Source organism: Zalophus californianus, chromosome 5 (genome assembly GCF_009762305.2).
Source record: "Zalophus californianus isolate mZalCal1 chromosome 5, mZalCal1.pri.v2, whole genome shotgun sequence".
NCBI lineage: Eukaryota > Metazoa > Chordata > Mammalia > Carnivora > Otariidae > Zalophus > Zalophus californianus.
The window spans coordinates 146,088,387-146,110,114 of NC_045599.1; the positions used below are offsets into that span (position 1 = coordinate 146,088,387).

Sequence of the window (21,728 nt, forward strand, 5' to 3'; positions counted from 1 at the left end):
CCACTCTGAATGAATGAAGCCCTAAAGCCCGCCTTCCCCTGCTCACCTCCAGCCAGGAAGATGGAGAACTAGAATGAGCTATTGCCAGGAGGAGTCAATGACAAGCCCTTCCTCCTGCCCTAGAGGCATCACCCCCAACCATGACTCCAAATTAATAGCACTTCCAAATCAACAGCACTAGCAAAAACTGAGAACAGTCACTATTTAATGTTGATACAATATGGGAAAACAAGGAATCTCATACAGTGATGAGAGAGAGTATTAATTAGTACATTTTGGGGGCCATTTGGCACTATATTTTGATGACTTAGCAATCGACAGATTTATCCTACAGAAATACTAGCCTGAGTATATAATGTGGACAGAAATGTTTACTAAAGCACATAGTAAAATGGGTAAACATTATAATTGTCTTTTAGAAAACTTAAATCATAATCTTATCCACACAACAGAATACAATTCAGCCAGAATTTTAAAATGAGGTAGCTACTTAAGTATTGACATAAAAGGATGTTCACGAAATATAAAGCAAAAAAAAGCACCCCACAGAGCAGAGTCTGTGATAATAGGAGTCGAATGTACATTTGCCCATAGCACATTCTGGAAGCAAACACTAAACTCCTGATAGGGGGTTACCTCTGAAAAATGGCACATAGCTTTCAAGTTTTATTTTAACCATATACACATTATTTTGATTCTGATTCATCCATTTATTTATTCAAGAGTATTGAATGCTAAATATGTCCCAAGAACTGTTCTGAAATATAGTAGTAATCCCCAAATAGTTAAAAAAAAAAAAAATCTCTGAAGCTTACATTCAAGTGGGGGAAAACATACAAATATAAATAAGACAGAAAAACCATGTGATGTGTTAATACATATGAGAGATAAAAACACAGCAGAAGAGTCAGGAATGCCCCAGTAGCTGCAATTTTAAGGAATGACACTTCAGTAAAAAATGAAGAGCTTGGGGAGAGCCTAGATGAAGAACATTAAGGCACAGCAAGCAGCAAGTGCAAAGGCCCTGAGGTTTGACCTGTTCTGGAAGCAAGGAGGCTGCCAGGAGCACAGGGGGCCTTAAGGCAACTGTGAACTTGGGACTCTGAGTGTCATAGTTAGCTCTCTGAGTAGAAGACTAATGTGATCTTAGATCTGAACATGATCATTCTGGATCCCATGTTGAAAATAACTGGAAGAGAGACAAGAGAGTGTGGGCAGAGGCCGGGAGCTCAGGAGAAACTGCAGTGACCTGGGCAGGAGAAGATGATGGTGCTCTGTACCAGGATGGCAGCAGTAGAGGTGGTGCAATGTAGCCAGAATCTGATTCATTTTTGAAGACTTGCTGTCCAATTGTGTGTGAAGGTTGGGAGAGAAACAAGTGTCAAAGGTATTACCAACATTTTTTGTTTCACGACTTCATCCAATTGCTTACCAACTGAAATGGGGACGTTTTGAGAAAATAGATTTGGGGTAGGGGCATCATGAGTTGTGTTTTGGACCTAAGTTTGAGATGTCTGGTAGAGTCCACATAGACAGGTGCACAGACATGTCTGAAGTAAATAAATATGTGCGTGATCCGCATATAGATGGTCTTTAAAACCCTGAGAGTGAGTGAGATCACTAAGTCAACGCATGTAGGTAGGACTGACGTCCCAGCTGGGTTGACAGGATCGGGTCAGTGAGGGAGTTTAGAAAGGAGAATCCAAACAGGCAGGAGGAAAATGAGGGGGAAGGCTGTGTCCTGACAACCAGGAAAGTGGTTTCACTGGAAAGAGGAACCATTTCAGGTGAGAGCTGAGAAGGAACCACACCATTTAGTGGTGGCCATTCGTGACCTTTACAGGAGCAATTCCAGTGGAAAGGTGGAGCAAACATCTGATTGTAGCAGGGCTGGGAAAGGAGAGGAAAAATTGGAAAGAGTGAGTACAGAAAACTGAAGGGCTTTGCTGGAAAGGAACGTGAAATGGAGCAGTTGAAGAGTTAGTGGGGTGGAGATTTTTCTTGTGGAAGAGATGATACAACATCTGAATCATGGGAATGACCCAACACCACTTACGAGGGAGAGGGAGAACTGCAGAGCAGTGCCTCGAGCAGGTGAGTACTGTGGTCTAGTGAGCCTGTGCAGGGTGGGGGGACCCAGGGATTGCACGTGGGCCCGGGGGCAGCGTGCATACGGGGCATGCACGCTGGAGGCGATGTGCGCGGCCCGCACAGCCTGGTGAGCATATGGGCACAGGTGCAGGTCAGACGGTGAATTGACAATGTGAACGTGTGAAGACTTGTTCTGATTGCTTGTCTTCTTGGTGAAACAGAAAAGTCATCAGCCAAAAGAGAAAGAGGGCACTTTGAAGGAAGGTATGAAATGACCCCTTAGAGAACATATATGAACGCTGGCTATTACTTTTTGAGACTGAGATGTAATTAACATGCAATGAATCGCAAATTTAAAATGTACAATTTAAGTTTTAGCATATGTATACATATCAAACCAGAAGCACATCAAGATAACACACACATCATCCCTCCATTTCTTGATGCCCCTTTGAAGTACCTCCAAGCCCCTCCCCACCGATCTGTAGGTCTGCTTTCACTTAGCATTGAGACTTGTCCATGCTGTGTATATCAAATTAATTGCGTTTTTAATTGCTGAGCGGTATCTCATTGCATGGATGATCACTATCTATTTACCTGTTGATAGGCCTGTGGATTTCCAAGCCTGTTTCCAGCCTTGAGCTATTACAAATAAAGCTACTAGGAATGTTCATGTATGAGTCATCATATGGACTTACTTTTTGCCTGGTCAATAACTAGGAGTGCTAAGTACTTATTGTAATGTTTACAGAACCGCCCAACTATTTCCCAAAGTAGTTATACCACTTTGCTTTCATATGTAAAAAGAAAAATTTCAAAAAGATTAAACCGTATAAAGCATTGTAAAGGCGACTTGCTCTCCCCAGGTTCCTGGCTGTCGCTGAGTGAAGCACACCGCAGGAGCCTGGAGCAGGCCTGGGGCACGGCCGAGCACAGTACAGAGTGCCCAGGGGGACCCTGCTCTGCATTCCTCAGGGCATGCTAGTCATACCTGGACTAGAACCTTCTGCTCGTTTTTCTGCCCCTTTTCCACTCTAAGGGGCTCCTTGAAGGCAGACACCATACGGCGGCGATTCAACTGTAGTGCTCAGTACAGTGTGGGAAAGAAAACAGACACCAAAGCCAGAACACTGTGGGAGTAGGAGGGGAGAGAGTTACCTCCTCAGACCTTAATCCACTTATGCTATCAGTGTTCTGTTGGCAACAAGAGTGGCTGTACACCGTGGGGTATGAGGGGCATTACTGGAAACTTTCTGAGATCCACCATGCAATTTCCTTTGCTGTGAAACTTCAACCTCACAGATTACAGATGCCCTGTGGTTCAAAGAGCATTTCTCCTACCACTGCTGCGTTGAAAATAAAAATGCACTTGATTAGGGCGCCTGGGTGGCTCAGTTGGTTAAGCAACTGCCTTCGGCTCAGGTTATGATCCCAGAGTCCTGGGATCGAGTCCCACATCAGGCTCCCTGCTCGGCGGGGAGTCTGCTTCTCCCTCTGACCCTCCCCCCTCTCGTGCTCTCTCTCTCTCTCAAATGAGTAAATAAAATCTTTAAAAAAATGCACTTGATTAAAAAGAAATTTTAATAAAGTTTTGAACCTAGAAACAAAAGGATCTGTTCACATGGGGCTTCATGCAATTCTTTCCTTTTTCTGCTTTTTACAGTCAACTACATAAAATGGACTTGGTTTTACTCCATTCCAAGTACCCACTTAAAGAGAAAACCTGGTGAGGCTTTGGCATGTGGATCCTGTAAACAGGTGCGGTAGTGGGTAGCATCCTGCCTGCAGCTCAAGAAGAGGGCCTTCACTATTCCCAGTGATGCTGGTCTATTAGTATGGTGAGGGGGCAAAGGGGAAGGGATGTGTTCTCTGCAACTCTACTTTAGAACTTAGAACAGAAGAGAGGAACTATAATCACATGTAACTTCTTTTTCTATGTACTATATTAAAAAATACCTAGACCATCTATGCCGATTAATAACGCACATTTCTGTAATTCTGAGGCAATCTTACAACGAAAAAAAAAACAAAAAAACTAGGCTACAACTAACATTCACTTTATTCAATTTTGTTCTCTTGACTTAGAAGGCAACAACCAACCACATAAAAAAGGGAGCATTTTAGAATATATACACATAAAATTGGTCTGGATATCTAAGGTGTTTGCTTTAATAGAAAATTGATGTCCCAAACAACTACATGTTCTATTTACCCTCTAAGACAGTCATTCCTAGGCCTTACAGTCATTACACATTTCCATTATGGTACTACTTTACTCTGACAGAACGAGGCACTCATACAAAACAGATGGGAATGAAAACAGATATACACTGTCCTAACTTTACTGTATTCATGCCAAACATATTGCTAGAGGTTTGAATGAAACCCTTACCTAAAGTGGTTGCTTTTAAAAATGACACAGGGCAGTAAGAGGGTGAGAAGGAAATGTGCCCAAATTAATAAGGAGATACAGACAGCCCAACCGAGGGAGTTAGAGAATCTCCACACACGAGGTTTTGAATACTTTGGTGGCAAGACATTTTACTTTTGTCTCTTCTTGACGGGAACTGAGTAGGCAACATTCTAAAGGAGTCTTTTAAACATAATCATTTAATTTTACAATGTATAAAACTGGTCACAGTAAGTAGAGAGCTTAAAATACTCAATCCTGAAAGTGAGAATAAGTAGCTAACTTGTGAAGTTGAAAAATGTGCCAGTGTTCTTAAGACTGACGCTACAAGATGAACCATGAGAGACGATGGACTCTGAGAAACAAACTGAGGGTTCTAGAGGGGATGGGTTAGCCTGGTGATGGGTATTAAAGAGGGCACGTTCTGCGTGGAGCACTGGGTGTTATGCATAATGAATCATGGAACACTGCATCAAAAACTAATGATGTAATGTATGGTGATGAACATAACAATAAAAAAATTTAAAGAAAAAAAGACTGGCGCTACATTCTCATGTGCATGTGCGTGCGTACACGCGCGTGTGTTGGGGGGGTGTAAACACAATACAATGGAGAAATGTCCACTACTTCTTTGTTTTAAAAAGTCATGAATTCAACCTAAATTCAAGAGTTACATTTTAATAACAGCATTTGCCAATACAGAAATGACATCTCTAAGACCAAATCATTTAAGAAAAAGTTATTCTCTATTACTTGAATAAGGGAAAGAAAAAAACACAAGAATCCACAGTAATAACAGCTATATTAGATGTTGAAATAAAAAATTACTTTTTGTTTACATCTGGAATTGAGATGTCCAATTTCCACTGTCTCTCCAGCAAACTAACAGGAAAAAAATCACCTAAAAACATGGAACTTTAAGGCTAGCTATACATAAACTTCACATTGGCATTTTCTTCAGTTTTCACAACTATTAGTATTTAGTAGTTTAAAAATCAAACATAATTTGCTAGTAAGGAACAACTGCACACTTCATACTATGACCATTTCATAACTAGTCATGTGAAACTAACGCCCAAATGTTGATTTGTCTTCAATTTATAAAGTTAAAAATAAAGCAAAAAGGTCTTTCCTAATTAACTTCCTTGAAGACATGTAAAATGAAGCAAAACTATGCTCTATTTTATAAAAAAAAAAAAAATCTACAGGAAGAAGGGCAGCAATACTAGCACTTTCTGAACCAGAGGTTTCAAATGTTTATACGACTATTGGTTAATAATAAAATCCTGATGCTACCCATGTAAATATTATGCCAGCAAATGCTTTCCTTAAGGAAGTATCATCTGATCGAAAAGAGGACAAAGCACAACTGAAAACCAAGAGGAAATCCTTAAGTACAACAAGATAAAGTTATCACCAGTGAAATGGAGGGCAACTTTTGGCCATTCATACACATTCATATATAAGTTTGGTTTTTTGTTTTTTTTTTACAAAATATCTGATAAGATTCATTTAAAATTCTGTAGAATAACAATTTTTAATCTTTTATGGTATCTGCCTAGAGCTCTTCCTGGTAAAACAGGTAAATGTGTTCCAATGACTTTATATCAAGATCTACAAATTCTCTGAAAAATTAAAAAAGAAATTTAAATTAATATAATCAAGTTATGTGCCCAATTGATAATATTTTTCTCCCAAAGAGAACAATTTATATAGACACACACCACAACAGGTGGCATTACATTTCAAAATGCTTCTAATTTTTTATTAAAGTAGGACTAAATTTCTAAGTAAAGGTAGGGCTAGCAAAGACCTTATTTCAGATTACAAGAGAAAGGACTGCTACAAAGTGCCAAAAAGTGTAACACTGAACCCTAAGTCAAGCTTTTTTTTTTTGATACTGATGTTTTAAAATATATTTTTAAAGTAAAGTAATCACCACACTTTGGGAAAAATTGTTGAAATATAAAACATACCAGAAAATTGCTTTTTTGGTAGCTTATGTTTGGCTGACTTTAATATTTAAAAAAAAAATCTTCAGATTAGGCTCTATACATTTTAATACTATATGGAAACTCTTTAAGAGTTCCTGAAGACCTATGCTGTCCATTTTTCTCTGAGAACTTCTAGGTTATTATTCAAAAGCAAACACCACCCTTACAATATACCATTACCATTAAATACTTGGATCGTGTGCCCAAATGTTCTATTTCTCTAAACTCCTTACTTGAAGCTTTGGTTATAAGGGGAAACCAGATTTATTAAGTATTCTGTTTTCTGAGATTTTACAACACATTTCCAATGAAATACATTCTTCACTCCTATGTTAAAAGGCTAGCTCAAGCCAGCTTTCTTCTGGACAACTACAATCAAGTTGGTTTTATTTGTAGTTCAATTCTGTAAATAAAAAGCTCTGGAAACTTTGGGATTTACTCAGGGAAAACTAGGAAAAATGTACTCCCTAATCCTCACCCAACGGTGCACTAACCAGCAGGACCAGGTGTTCTAACCAGTCTTCTCTAATGCTGCTGGTCTAAGACCACAAACCACATCTACATTTAAGAAACATCTCAGTGTGTTATGATGCATTGTTGGTGATGTTATTTTATAAGACTTGTGATCCTGCATGACTTCTGGCCACTGCTGCCAAAAAGGAAAAGAAGACAGCTGTGTATGGGAAAAGAGGGGCTGGAGGGAACTAATGAAAATGTTCTAGTGGACTTGGTTTTCTCTAAACACAGACATGCCCCTAACAAGCACAAAAACCCAACCCCTAATGCTGATCACTAGGAATATTAAATTATCAAAATTAAAAATAATTTCCTCACCTAGCACAAGATACTATACAGTATTATAAACACAGACACGTGAAAAAAAATCAGGCAGTAGAAAATGTACAACAGCTTTGGTGTTATACAAAATAACTTCCAAAAACGATTGACAGTGAAGCACAGAGTTCATGTTCTCTTACCACAAACACTCCACTGCTGATTTCTACTTGTTTCCTTTCAAGTTCTTGGTGAGGTCTGAACAGCCAAGAAAGACAGAATGTACAGTTTACTTAATAAGAACTGCTAGGAACACCATGATACTTGCGCTCCAAAAGACGTCATTAAAAAGTCTTGCCTTTGCACTATGGCTCTGTGGCACGTTTCCTGTCAAGATCACAGCAGGTCCAAAATAAAGTGACAACTAGATTTAATAAATTAATATACATTTTGTTTAAAGATGTACAATGCACATTCTGTTTAATCCAAGGTTTTAGGGTATCCAGGAACTTCTATTTACACATGTACAGATCTCAGACAGCTACGATGTCGGAAGATGCAGGAAGGGCAGCAGAGCCTTGCACTGCTGCTCTCTGAATGCTGAGAACACAAGTCAAATACAGTTAACTTAAAAACAATGCTGAGAGATCACTGGGAAAAATCTCCAAAGAGAGAAGTCCACAAAAAAGGACACGTAAAGGCAAGGGGAAGGTCAAGGTAGTTGAGACAACCACTTTATTCTTGGGACGACTGTGGAGGTGGCGGAGATGTGCCTTGTTTGCCAGATTTCCGTTCATAATTCACGAGGCGTTGGCCCACAAGGTATCTAGGTTGTAAAAACAGGGTGGTTACTCTTATATGATCTTACATATTTAAACATTCTTCCTAAGAGCAGCCAGTGATACAGTTTTTAAATGCAAATCAGATCATTCCCACTTAAAACCCTTCAATGGTTAGATCGGTAGAAGGGAACTAGAGAATGAACACCTGGCAAAAGGCGCACAAGCAGGCACCTCACAGGGAGTTGTAGGCCGGTGGGAAAACAAGAGAACAGCAAATGTCGGAAGGTCTCAGATGCTGGGCAATGGAGCATAGGCTCTGGTCCGTATGTCAGGGGTTCTCATAAACTCACACACTTGGGAGGTAAGGCACAGTAAGCTCTTTCAGGGGATTTATCTGGTAAAGGTATTTTATAGAACAGCTTAGGAGATAGATCTGAAGAAAAAGAGACTACAATTATGGCCTTCAGAAAGCTAAGTAGGGAGGCAAGCAGACCGGAAAACCTCTAGCTCTAGAGAAAAGGAGAAATCAAAGGGCAAAGTTTTCAATGAGGTCAAAGGGAAGATGGCAGAGAGGTGAGCGAATGCGAGGGACAGAAGGCGGGCGGTTGTGGCCCAAGAACAGAGCACGGTGTGTTCCTAACTCACATGCTATGATGAGAGGGAGGAAAGAGCCAAGGGTGCAGGGCTGCAGAACTAGAAACAGAAGTGACCACACTGGAATGACAAGATGTCACATCCCCAGGACGACAGCAGTTACTGTGGAGAAGCAGTGGTGTGCCTCAGTAAATGGGGCGATTGGCCTGCAGGTTGACCCTCGAAGGACAGTGGCTGACCAAGCTGAGGATGGCAAAGAGCTCAAGGAGGCCGGGGTGACAGGTACCCATTTGGAGTCAGCACTGCAGACTAAGAAGTAGCCTTTAAGTCCTTAGCCACCTGTGCAAACAGGGGAGAGTGAAGCCAGCCCGTGACAGGGTGGCCCGGGAGCTGGGTCTTTGAGACCCAGTTTACTCATCAATAAAGTAAGAACAACAGTACCATGTCCCATGATCACTGTAAGAAACAGAAAGCATACAAAGGCCTGGCATGTGCTAACGACTCAGGGTAGAAACTTTCACCATTACATTTTCTACCTTGACTTTCACCTACCACTTTTCTGCCAAAAAATACTAGCCTAATGAGGTATTTTGGCAGTTTATGCCAAGTAGCTTAACATGTCACTTTTTAAAACATTTCACTAATCCTACAGTTTCTTCATCCATGATCCCACCGTTTAATACTTTCTGTCTTCCCAATTTCTTTTCTAAAAGTTAACTACTCCTTTCCACCACTGTTCCCCAGCCAACCAATGGATTTTTAAACTGTGAGGATTTTATAAGTGTTTTAAACAATAACAACTGAATTGACTCTCATGTAATACACACAGCTCTACCTGACATACACGTCATCACAAAACATACCAAGTCATGTCAAGGGGTTAGCATTATGGCAATGAAAAGGCAATAAAAAGCATAGAAAGAAATGGTGTCAGTTAACTTGCCCAGGACCAAAAAGTAACTCAGTGGCAGAAAAAGGAGACTCTGAACCCATCCCCCACTTTCCCTAATACCCCAGCACCCTCCCATGCCCTGGCCGGCCCCATGCACACCCCATGCTCAAATACTGCTAGAGAACAGGTAAACAACAGCACCCAAGATGTGGCCTCTGGGAAGCCTGCACTTCAACAGTTTTCTACACGAAGGAACAAATGGGGAGAGAGAAAAGAGTACACTGGGCTGCAGAAAGCGACAAATAAGAAAGGCCGGGTAGGGGGTGAGAAAGGACACCGGGAAAGCTGAGGAGGGGAGCAGGGTGGGGCACAAGCACTAAAGAAGAAAGCAGCAGAAGCCGAGGCCATGTCTCGTTTGCTTTCTGCCTGCAGAACTTATTCGTCATCCTAAACAAGCGAAGTGACACAAACTGACATTCATCACTGACATCCCCCCCTCTGTTCTTTCTTGGTGGACAGAATTTTATACTCTGACCGCCGAAGTGTACTTGTACTTTTACTGCCAGCAAATGCTTTGGAGAAGCCTTGAACAACCTGAATTTCATTCTTAAAAATATTACTCTTAAGAATCCTCAGAGTAAATAAGGTGACCGTATAATCTGCTGTCTAAACTGGGACACTCACAAATAAACGGGGGTATTGTTAACAAGGACACGAGATGGCACATGTACAGTGGGACTTTCCAGGCAAACCCGATGGAGAGTTATACACTCCCCCCTTCCCTGCTGGACACCACTAAACCAGAAGAGGACTCAGCTTTCTGTCAGAACACAGAAGGTCAGAGGGTGATTATCCCTGGAAGGTGTTTCCCTTGGCTGCTGTCAGTCTCTCACTGAGGTCAGGTCACAGGGTCCCCCAAACAGAGGCCCTACAATACTTCTGCAGGGGCCTCACAGCCTCCCTCAGCAATGGTCAGAGTAACCCAGTGGTCCCCTGGCTACAGGCAGGGCTGAGGCAGGCTGAGTCCTCATGCAGCCTTCTTATTTTTATCCAAAACTATTTAATATATTGTCAGACCAAAACATTTGCAAACAGACTAAAAACTATTTGGAACAGGCATTAAAAAGTCTTCCTCCCCCTTCCTAGTTTCTCCCAGTCTTTTCATCTCCCTAAATGATAACTCTGTATTCCCAGTTGCTTGACCCAACTGAATCCTTGATAATGCCTTTTTCACACTCAACATCCAATCTGTTAGCGAATCCTGTTAGTTCTACCTCAGAATATATCCAGAATCTGAGCACTCTTCCCACTGATGACTTATATTAGAAAGAAAAATTTAAAAATGAGACATCTTAAGCTAGATGAATGGAAGTCTAGACTTACTTGTCATTTTTAATGTGTTCATAAAGGCGCTTGAACTGGCGGACCTGGAAGGACAAGATCCCCATCAACACCACAACCATCAGTAAAAATGGATAAATTCGCCGGTGGACCAAGTTTTGCATTTCCGCAGTAACACCTGTAAAACCAAAAAAGAAAAACTCTTAAGTGTATGTGGAAGGACAGGGAAATGAAAATATGTTCTTCCCCTAGGAAGAAGGGACTGGTGGGGCTCAATTAAAACTGAAACTCGTTGTGTGAAATGGAACGAGGCCTGGAGTGAGGCCAGAACACAGCGGTCCCAGAGAGAGGAGCCTCGTGAACCATGACAAGGGGCGGGACCGTGCTTTCAGGGCCACGCAGGAACCAACCAACGAGAGGATGTTCACTAACGAGGAACAGTGAGAGTCATTCAAAAGAAAGGTCATTGTGGAGAGTGAATTAGTGGCGGAGGCTTCAAATTAGGGAAACCAGATAGGAGGCCACCGCAGTTACGGTGAGAGCCATGGGGAAAGGTGCCGGATTAGAGAATGGGTTCAGGAGGCTAGGTCAGCGGGACTTGGGGACCATTTGAGTAGGAAAGGCAGAGAGACTCAGGTGACACAGATGACCTATAAGGTTTCTGACTCATGCAGCCTGCTGGATGATAACACAAGTCAGTGAGAGAGGGAACTCAGAAGAAAAGATCTGGAGGGGAAAACTTCGTGCTTATCATTCTGAATATATGCTGGGTTTAAGGTCCTGTGAGGACTCTTCAGCACACAACTGATAATATCTAGTTGATGAAGCATCACTAAATACCAGCCCCTCTTTGCTTTTCCTTTTATGGTAAAGAACGTTTTGAAAATTAAATATAACAACATTTTTCCTTGATTTTACAAGTATGGGATCACAGCACTTCTAGTCAGAAGACAACCTGAAGGAAATCTGTTCCTATTTTGGGGACAGTGTAAATGTTAATACTTTTTCACCTGCCTAGAGAAAAAAACTATACCGAAGAGCTTTAGGATTCTCCAAATCTTGCCCTAAGTTGTCAAGTCTAAGAAAAATAGTCTTCTGAAATCACTGTTTTAGCCAAATTTATATTTACAACTTAATCACATGGAGCCAGACGGCCTATGATACTGGAAGTGACATTAATATAGCAGTGCTCATGAAGGTCCTCTCTTCAGCTCCCCAGCCAGCATCACCCACCTAGTAAAGGAACCACGCCGGACGCTATGACGTAAGGTACACACAGGGAAAGCAAGAGCACAGAGATCACTGGCGCCGCCAGTTTACGAATGATATAGTGAAGGTCAATGTTCCGGATGCCATTTGCATAAACCTGAAACATGAGGGAGAAAATTAGAACAAGGGTACACGACAAATCCCTCCAATTAACAGAGCAATCTCTACTGAATCCAAGCCACAGGGAGTTACATTTATTGGTTATTTTTTATTGGTTATTTTTCCCAAAGTCAAGACAAATTTTGCACACCAATGTAAGTATGGTGCTCACAAGTTTTTACAGAAATGCATTCACTTCCTTACACTTTGTAGTTAACTCTGCTGAGGGATAAAATAAGACACCAATCTAGAATCCTAACTACACCAGCCTTGCACCATACAATGCCAGACACACCCAATAATGTTAGATGAAGACCACACAACCTGAAACAACTGCACACACATCTTGTGTGAGTGATCTGTATTATTACTCAAGATTGCATTCATTCTATCTGAATATAAGAAAACATTATCAACAGGAAACATGTTTCTGAAAAGCCTGTATAAATGAAATTTTGACAAATCAAAGATATTTTATATAAAAATTTAATATGAAAGAATTCTACAGTGAATTTTTTTTTACTTCAAGAATTTCTACAGTATTTTCATCTTATCCAGAAAGTTCTAATGAATAGCACTTCAGGGGAAAGAACGAATGGAAGTGGGAAAACTTTGGGAATAACGAAAAATAAAGATGGTGTGCAGAGGGGGACAGAACAGAAGAACGCTGTTCCTGTTTTCTCCCCAGCCCTTGAACTTCTGGCCCCAGCAGAGTACCCTGCAACTCAACCCAATCCCTCAGGAATGGGCCAGAGCATTCAGATGTGCATCACAATAGGCTTAACCCTCCAAAGGCATGCTTCCAATCCAAAGAAACCTATTTAACCCCAATGCATTTAAATCAATGCAACAAGGCACCCCAGTGTTTCTCAAACCTTTTACTCAAACTTACACATATGTAGGAGAAAAGAAGGCATCAGAGAGCAAAATATTACAAAGATCAACAACGTTTCACAGCCTCCAACTGTGATTAAACCCTTATTCTTCACACTCCTTTGCAAGGGCCAGAGTCTCACCTGGAGACTCCACAGTGGAGAGATGCATGCGAACATACAGGAACTCCCTGGCTCTCCCTACCTCCAGAAATCTCTGGGTTCAGGAATTTTTTTTGACAATGTTCTTGTGCATACTGAGCTGAGAACTACTGTCTTTATTTCCTATACATCAAAAGATGTACCTTTACTGCTACAGAACTGTAACACCTAATTTGTTTGGCACTAACCTAAGGATAGGAGTGTTGCCCACAAGTACATTTTCTAGACAATTAAAATTTAAAGAAGTATGTACCAAAATCTGTTATGTTAGTTATTTTAGATAGAAATCTTCCTGAAATTATTGTTAATTCCCAGCCTATTATCAGAGTACAGAAACACAATCTACTTTTTTCAAGGTTATCACCACAATTCAAGTTATCTGACAGTTCCATCAATACAATAATAGTCTTAGGTGCTATGCAGCTAGAATATTCCTAAACAGCTTTGCTTTTTCTTAAGATATGTGTTTTTAGTTTTTATTTTTACTATTTTTTAAGGCTCTGGGATATATATAGTTTTAAGTTTTTATTTTAATTATAGTTAATAACATAGTGTTTTATTAGTTTCAGGTGTACAGTTTCAGCTTTACTTTATCAATCTATTTTTTTCTGCCCTTTATTTTTAAAAAGATTTATTTATTTGAGAGACAGAGAGAGAGGGTGTGTGCACAAGCAAGAGGGGCAGAGAGGGAGACAGAATCTCAAGCAGACTCTGCATTGAGCACGGAGGTGGACACAGGGCTTGATGTCACGACCCTGAGATCATGACCTGAGACAAAACCAAGAGCTGGATGCTCAACCAACTGGGCCACCCAGGTGTGCCTGCCCTTTATTTACTGTCTTGAACAGTAACCGCTTTACGCTACTACAGATTTAGAAAACTGAATACCAAGCCTACATCAGAACTCCTGCCCTGAAAAAAAATCATATATGCTAATTTTTGCCTTTACTTTAGACAGGGTTTTAGGTACTTTAAGCCACTGGTTAAACTTCAGATAAGGGAAGTTTTAAAAAGAGTGGTTGATGAAAACTCATGGGTGATAAACAGTGAACTGTCTTCTTAAAAAAAAAAAAGTTATATATGCTTATTAGAGAAAATGTGTAGAAAACTCAGAAAGGTGGAAAAAACGAAACGTAAGCACCCCAGTGGCCAAGCACAACCCTGCCACTCACAGTCTCTCCTGAAAGCTGACTCTGCTCACCTGCTCAATTACTGTTTTCAACCACCACTGAGGACCCATCAGTGTTATAGCTGCAATGATTTTGGCGTGCAGGACTCCAAGTGCCCAGTCCTAGGGAAATAAAACCATTTAAGATTTATTTATTTGAGAGCGAGCGAGCAGGGGGAAGGAGACAAGTAGGGAGCCTGATACTACGTGGGGCTCGATCCCAGAACCCTGAGATCGTGACCTGAGCTGAAATCAAGAGTAGGACGCTTAACTGACAAAGCCACCCAGGCGCCCAGGGAAGTAAAAACCATTTAACAGATTTTCATTTTCAGCAATAAACCCAGCATAGAGGCTATATAATTTTCTTGCATATTTCATTTCAAAACAGAAGTTCTACAGGATTAGTAACAATTTTACAGAAGACTAACAAACACTAGAAAATCCAGGGAAATTGCCCACCCTCCCCCACCCCTCCACCCCCCACCAGAGCTCAATTTCAAGGTTTCTAACAAAACAAATTCTAGTATATTTCAGAAACCTATGGTAGTTTTCCAAGAGAATTAGGAAATAAATAAAACAGTGCCATGATTTTATTTCATCAAACCACCTTAGGCTGCCGTGTTCATTTTAGCCAAGCTAATTATGTCAAAATAAGCCTGTGGAGCCATGTTTGGCCTAAAGAAACTATCCCAAAGGCTCACAGAGAGCTTCTAGCTCTAGTACTGCTGAACTGTTATTAGAACCTCCAGGGCCACACCAGGCTCCCCGCTGTGCCTCTGGCCTGCCCATGCCAGTGTTCCACCCGTGCTTCACCAGGCAGCCGGAGTCACTGCCAACCCCACCACCCCACCACGTGACGACTTAAAAGCCAAAATCAGACCACATAAGGGTAATTCCCTGCTTACAACCCCACAGTCCTCAGCATGGCACACAACACCCTTCATAGCCTGGTGTCTGGTTTTGTTTTTTATGTATTATTTATTTTTAAAAAAGATTTTATGTATTTATTTAACAGAGAGCAAGAAAGAGAGAGCGCGCACACGTGAACACAAGTAGGGGAAGCAGCAGCAGAGGCAGAGGGAGAAGCAGGCTCCCCGCCGAGCAGGGAGCCCGACGTGGGGCTCAATCCCAGGACCCTGGGATCATGACCTGAGCCGAAGGCAGATGCTTAACGACTGAGCCACCCAGGCGCCCCTTAATGTATATTTTTAAAAGGTTAACACAGAACATTCAGATCTATTCTTACATAAAACCAAAACTTTTCGCAGAGAAGGCTGGAGTCCTCTGTGACTACCAGCCCAAACCCTGATTCGTCCCCGGCAATGACCACTGCTAACACTGGTATGTGCCCTCCACATTTTTTCCCCTATGCATTTACATGGATCTACGCATTTTCATCCCACAGAAGAGATGTATCATTTTTATATGGATTTTGCTCATACTGTTTTTCCTTTTCATTGTCCACCATCTTCAGGCTAATGTTCTGATTTACTGATTTGGTTAGTCAGTATTCTGAGAGTTTTCTTTAAATGGAGCCAAAGGTTGACGTATGCTCTGAATTCTTGCACATCCTAAAAATGGCTCTTCACTCTGACAAATAGCTCAATGACATTTCGCCAGGATATAGGAAGCTTAGTTTTTCTCCCTTTTCTCTCAATGGCCTGTAGATGCTCTTCTGCTATATGGCTTGTGGTGCTACAGAAAAAAGTCCACTACCAGTATGATTTTCTTTTTTGAAGTTTGACTTCTTTACCTTTAGAATTCAGAAATCTTACCAAGATATGCTCAAATATGTGTTTTTCTTATCAGTTTCATCTCAATGTCCACTTCACCAAATCTGATGAGTCCTTTAATATACAGAATCAGGATTTGCTTCAATTCAGTCAAATTTTTCTATTTCATTCCATGTTGCCTCATTTCTGCACTCTGGATCTCTTATTAGGGGATGTTAAATCCCCTTCAACTTCCTACTTGTTCAGTTTTGCTCTGTGCTTGGCAGTGGTCTTCCAGGAGCCCAATCTTAACTTCAATGGTGACTACCCACATCTTTAATTCATCTACTGAATGTCTGAGATCCATGCAATTCAGCAACACAGTTTCACTTTGTTTTATTGCCATTGTGTACGCATACACACAGACTCCCCTTGATCTCCTGTGTTTTTATTCTTCTGTTTGGATGCTCACGGCTTGGTGAGCAAGCAGTTCCATGTCACAGGGCATGTGTTCTGATTGCTCTGCCTGACCTGTTTTTCTGTTGTTGCTGTGCACTCCCTTAGATAAAGCATTTTGGTATTTTTCTCTGCAGGTTCGATGAGGCTCAGGTCTATAACCTAAAGGGCTACAAAAGGACATTTTAGCCCTTTAGACCTTTGGGAGAGCAAGTGCCAGTCTCCTACAGATAACATGGCAAAAGCCTCCCCGCTGCTTCTGTACGGTCCCAGGCTCCCAGGCATTTGACCCACAAATTCAGCTTTCTTCTGGCCTTTGGGAGTCTAGAAGGCACCCAGGTGAGGTTCATGTTCACCTGAGGAAGTCCACAGACTGCTCAGGTTCAAGCTCTTCAAAGATCCACTGATATATCCAGACCTTTCCCATAGGATAGGACACAGAATACTAGTTCCTCTGCTAGAATTCCAAGGGTCTAATCTCCCATAAATCTCTAGCTGTTTGACACAGGGAAGGCAAGTAGCTTAGAGTCAGGAATGAGACAAAGCAAACTGTTCTGTCAAATGTTAGAGTTTTATCCAGAATTTTTAAAGATACCATGCTGCATATATCCATCTACAACCTGTACTTTTTCTTCTACTTAAAAACATGTCTGAGGGCGCCTGGGTGGCTAGTCGGTTAAGCGGCTGCCTTCAGCTCAGGTCATGATCCCAGGGCCCCAGGATCGAGTCCCGCATCAGGCTCCCTGCTCCGCAGGGAGCCTGCTTCTCCCTCTCCCTGCTTCTCTGCCTGCTTGTGTTCTCTGTCTCTCTGTCAAATAAAAACAAACAAAAAAAAACATGTCTGAGAACTATCTACAGCAAAACATACAGTTCTACTTCACTCTTTTTAACTGCTGCACTAAGTGTCAAAGTAAAAATAGATCACATTTCTTTAGTCATTCTCTGCTGATGGACATCTGGGTTGCTTATAATTTTGACATTATAAAAAAATGACAGTGGAAACAGCCTCGGTTGTACTTCCTGCCCACATGTAAATGTTTCTTTGCCGCAGATCTGGAAAAGTGAAACTGCTAGGTCATAAATACAAATATTCTTAAAACTGGATAGTTTCCAGTTACTCTGCAAAATGACAATGTTGGGTACTGTCAAGACCACAAAGGACACACATGTAATCGTGCAAGCTGCATTTACTGCTCACTACAGTGAGGAAGAACACACAGTATGCAGAAGCTGGGGTGCTCATTAAGAATGTTAGAAAAGCTTATTTATGGTATTTCGGTTTGTTTGAGGTGCTAGGAGAGAATTTAAGGAAGCAGGGCCTTGCTCTATGTCAAATCCTTTAGAAAGTGAGGTAATCTATATTGGGTCTCTTACTAAATTCTATCCAGAAGCAGGGACTAACTGAGACTAAAACTGTAATAGCCAATGATGTTAGCTGGGAATGGGGGGTTGTCTTCTCATTTTTGCAGTTTGGACATGCTCATGTTTTGCCTGTGTTCAGACATGATTATGAAAGGGTCTTGCTTTTGTCTGGCTCCATCACAGTCACATCGCACAAGAGTGGTCTTGTGCGATGCTGATGTTCTGTGAAATTGTTTCTGCCAGACAGGAGAACACCAAGGCATAGCTGATGATGCTAGGCCGGCTCCTGGATACCAGGGGCTACTTGCTCTTTTTCGGTGCTGCACACTGCCTAACATCAAGACACAAATAGTACCTATTTGCTGCACTTGCAGTGATTACCAGGTTAAGGCAGCATCTGCCTGACCTCCTTCCATAGTAAAGTTGAGTGTTTTCCTTTGGGATATCAAGTAATCTGTAAGAGGACACTTTGCAACCATTCAAATAACTACTTCTGCATTGTAGCGGTGTGAAACACGCCTGCAAATTCCTCTCCCATTAAGTGGTTGGGGTCTATAGCCCCTTACCTTGAATCTGGGCCAACCACTGTGCCTTGCTGGTATCCAATAGAATGTAGTGAAAAGCAATACTGTGGGAATTCTGAAATGAGGTCATAAAAGGTGGCACAGCTCCTACCTTGTTTGTTGGGGCACTCATTTCTCTCAAGTGCAGTGTAAGAAGCCCAACTACCTTGATGCTACCAAGCTGTGAGGAAGCCCAGGTACATCCAGGAGCTCCAGCCAACAGCCCAGTTGGGGTGAAACCAATAACCAATGTCAATCCTCACAGGTGAGTGATGACGCTTCCAAAGGATTCCTGCCACAGCTCTCAAATCACACTCAGCTACTGAGTCTTCCCAGCTGAGGCCCCAGGTAACATGGAGCCTCAGAGGTAACAGAGACAAGTCAATATGGCCTGTCTTATTTTCTAGCCCGCAGACTCTCTGGACACAATAAATGGTTGTTTTAAGCCACACAGTTGTGACGTAACTTGCTAGGCAGCAATAGTAACTGGAGACCCATCGACCTTCACCTGATGGGTTCCGTATCCACTGACAATCCTTGCTGGAATCATTTATTTTGTTAACTATTGCAAAATAGTGATTTTCTAAATCTGTTAATTCCTCTACATTTGTTAGCTAGCATTATTCTGTAAAAAACAGCCTTCCTTCAATCCCGGATGCTATCTGACTATACTGCGATAGAGCTCTTACACAAAGACATCACATGTGCTTACTTCCCTCTCTCTCCCTTTCCTCTCCGAGTCTGATCCAGAGCACACTGGATTTGAGGCCGTCCCAGACATATGCTCTGTCTCACTGCGAGGTCTGCCCCTCCTCCCTCGAGTGTCGTTTCCCTTTCTTACCCACTCCTCTACACTCTACTGGGTTGTCCTAGACATTGTCCCCTACAGAAAACCAAATCCTAACTCCCCAAAACCAGGGTAAATACCTCTCCCACATGATGCTACAGCAACCTATGCTTGCCCCAGTCACAGAGCAGCCTACCTGTTACCTGTCTGTCTGGCCCACCTGCCTGTAAGGTGCACAAGAAGTTCCTGCATTGGCCTCATTTCCATCTGAGTGAGTTATACAATACAGGGTTTTAGCACTAATGTAAATATGTGCTGTTAAATGAAGTTTTTGTGGAGGCTCTTCATCTGGAAAGTAGAGGAAGGGAAATCCCACGTAATTTCATTTCCAGTAAATCCACTGTCATACAAGAGGAAACAGAAACAAGGCTGAGAAGCCTTTGAATGACTGAAGTCAGTGCCTAGCTCTTTCCCCTAGGATCTCTTAAGAATTTGAAGTCTATGATGCTAATTTCTGGCTCTAAATACTATAGAAAAGTTTCCCTACTAGCTTTAAGATCTTTGTTGTGACCTATATAGGTTCGTCACAATGCTTTTTTTTTCTTTATTTGACAGAGAGAGAGAGAGAGAGAGCACAAGCAGGGGGAGTGGCAGGCAGAGGCAGAGGGAGAAGCAGGCTCCCCGCAGAGGAGGGGGAGCCCGACACGGGACTCGATCCCAGGACCCTGGGATCATGACCTGAGCCGAAGGCAGTCGCCTAACCAACTGAGCCACCCAGGAGCCCAGAATGCTTTTTTTAATAAGCCTGTGACTCTGTGGGAAAACATGCTGTAATTATTTTTAAAATGTAAGTTACTGCTTAAAGTCTCAAACCTAAAAGCAGCAAGATATATCACCTTAACTAAAAAGTGGAAAGATCAATGCATGTTAGTTTTTATCTTTAAATATCAGGTGAAGCCTAAATGAATAGTGACATTTCAACCTATAAAGACCTTTTAAAGGAATTATATGACCTGCATATACTGAAGGCAAAAGATTAAAATGCATTATTTAATCGATTTTGTAAGGGTTCCTACAACATAAAAAAATAAGGAGTCTTTCTAAACAAACCACCTGTAATCATTAAAAAAAAAAAAAAAAAAAAAATCAAGGATTTTTCTGATTCCAGGTCCACAAAGAAAAATCATGAGCAAAATTCAGGCACTTACCTGCCATGGGTAAAAAAGAGGAGTCTGATCCAAGGGAACCCTCAGGGGAGCAACAATAACCAGTTCAAACAGGAGCCCCAGCAAGAGCGGGACAACTCCCGCCAACAGCACGGCAACTATCAAAGTCTTCATGATCTATTAGGAAATGAGGCCAGGTCACTAGAGAGTCTTTCTGATTTTCAGCTAAACTCTTTATTCCATTTGGAAATTATTTTTCTTCTTTAACCTGATGCCTAACAGAATATATTATTACCTCACATACATTTTATGTTACACCATTAAATGAAATTTGAATGTGTGTGTATACAAGTTCAAGCTATAACAGAAGCATGAAATTATTATGCATTTTTGCTATAACATTCTAAAAAATTCATTTTATTACATATATTAATCAGGTGGCTGTGCTGTTTTTCTCAATCTCATTCTCAGAAGTAGGCTTCTGTTTGTCCAAGAAAAGCTACTGATTATCCCAAGCTCCTATTCCAATGGCGGCCAACTCACAGGCTGACCTGTGACCCCTGAGGTGGACTGGTATAGGGAGAAGGGCTCTGCATAACCCCAGTGAAGGTAATTAATCAATTTGATCAAACTGGCTCCCTTCAGAACACTCTATGGTCCAACAAAACTCACTATGATGACAGAAATGTCCTGTATCTGTGTTGCCAATATGGTAGCCATTAGCCACATGGCTAGAGCCACAGCTCTAGAATTTGAACAAAGCAACACAAAATGAAAATAAAGTAAAAAAAAAGAGAGACCATGAAAGCATCACTACAGAATCCTGATGGAGAAAGGAGTCTTTAGAGTGGCTCTGATGTCTGAGGACCTCCCTTTATCTTAAGGTAGCCTCAATGAGTACGTCTGCTGTTTCAACAAGAGACTAATACGATGTGGGTGAAAATGCAGTATTTGCTTTTTTAAATGGCATACTGAAGATAAAGAAGAGTATCAAATGAAAACCGGTATTAGCTGGTTTCTGTATTTTAAATACAGTTATGTCTCATTATCTTGTGGAATTAAATAGCAATTAAAGCCCTCTGTTCATAATATAAAATAAATCTCATGTTTTTCTTTCAACACTAATATCAACTTTCAGTGAAATGAAAATCTAAATTCAGATACAAAACTAGGATTATACAAAAGAAGAGGCATAAGTAATGACCTTAAACCTATTTACCAGTCATAGCCAACA

At 41.4% G+C, this 21,728-nt stretch overlaps 1 protein-coding gene across 4 annotated transcripts in view; it reads right to left on the minus strand.

The window, feature by feature from the left end:
- Positions 1-5,286: 5,286 nt before the first annotated feature.
- Positions 5,287-21,728, minus strand: part of MARCHF6 (membrane associated ring-CH-type finger 6) — a 79,882-nt gene continuing 63,440 nt past the window's right edge. For all 4 annotated transcript variants that reach the window (XM_027607017.1, XM_027607018.1, XM_027607019.1 and 1 more), the window contains exons 22-26: positions 20,537-20,671; positions 14,482-14,571; positions 12,112-12,244; positions 10,921-11,056; positions 5,287-8,095 (exon numbers count right to left, since the gene is read on the minus strand). In XM_027607017.1, coding sequence (XP_027462818.1) covers positions 8,005-8,095; positions 10,921-11,056; positions 12,112-12,244; positions 14,482-14,571; positions 20,537-20,671 — 585 coding nt within the window. In that variant the 3' untranslated portion in view covers positions 5,287-8,004. The remainder of the gene's footprint in view (positions 8,096-10,920; positions 11,057-12,111; positions 12,245-14,481; positions 14,572-20,536; positions 20,672-21,728) is intronic.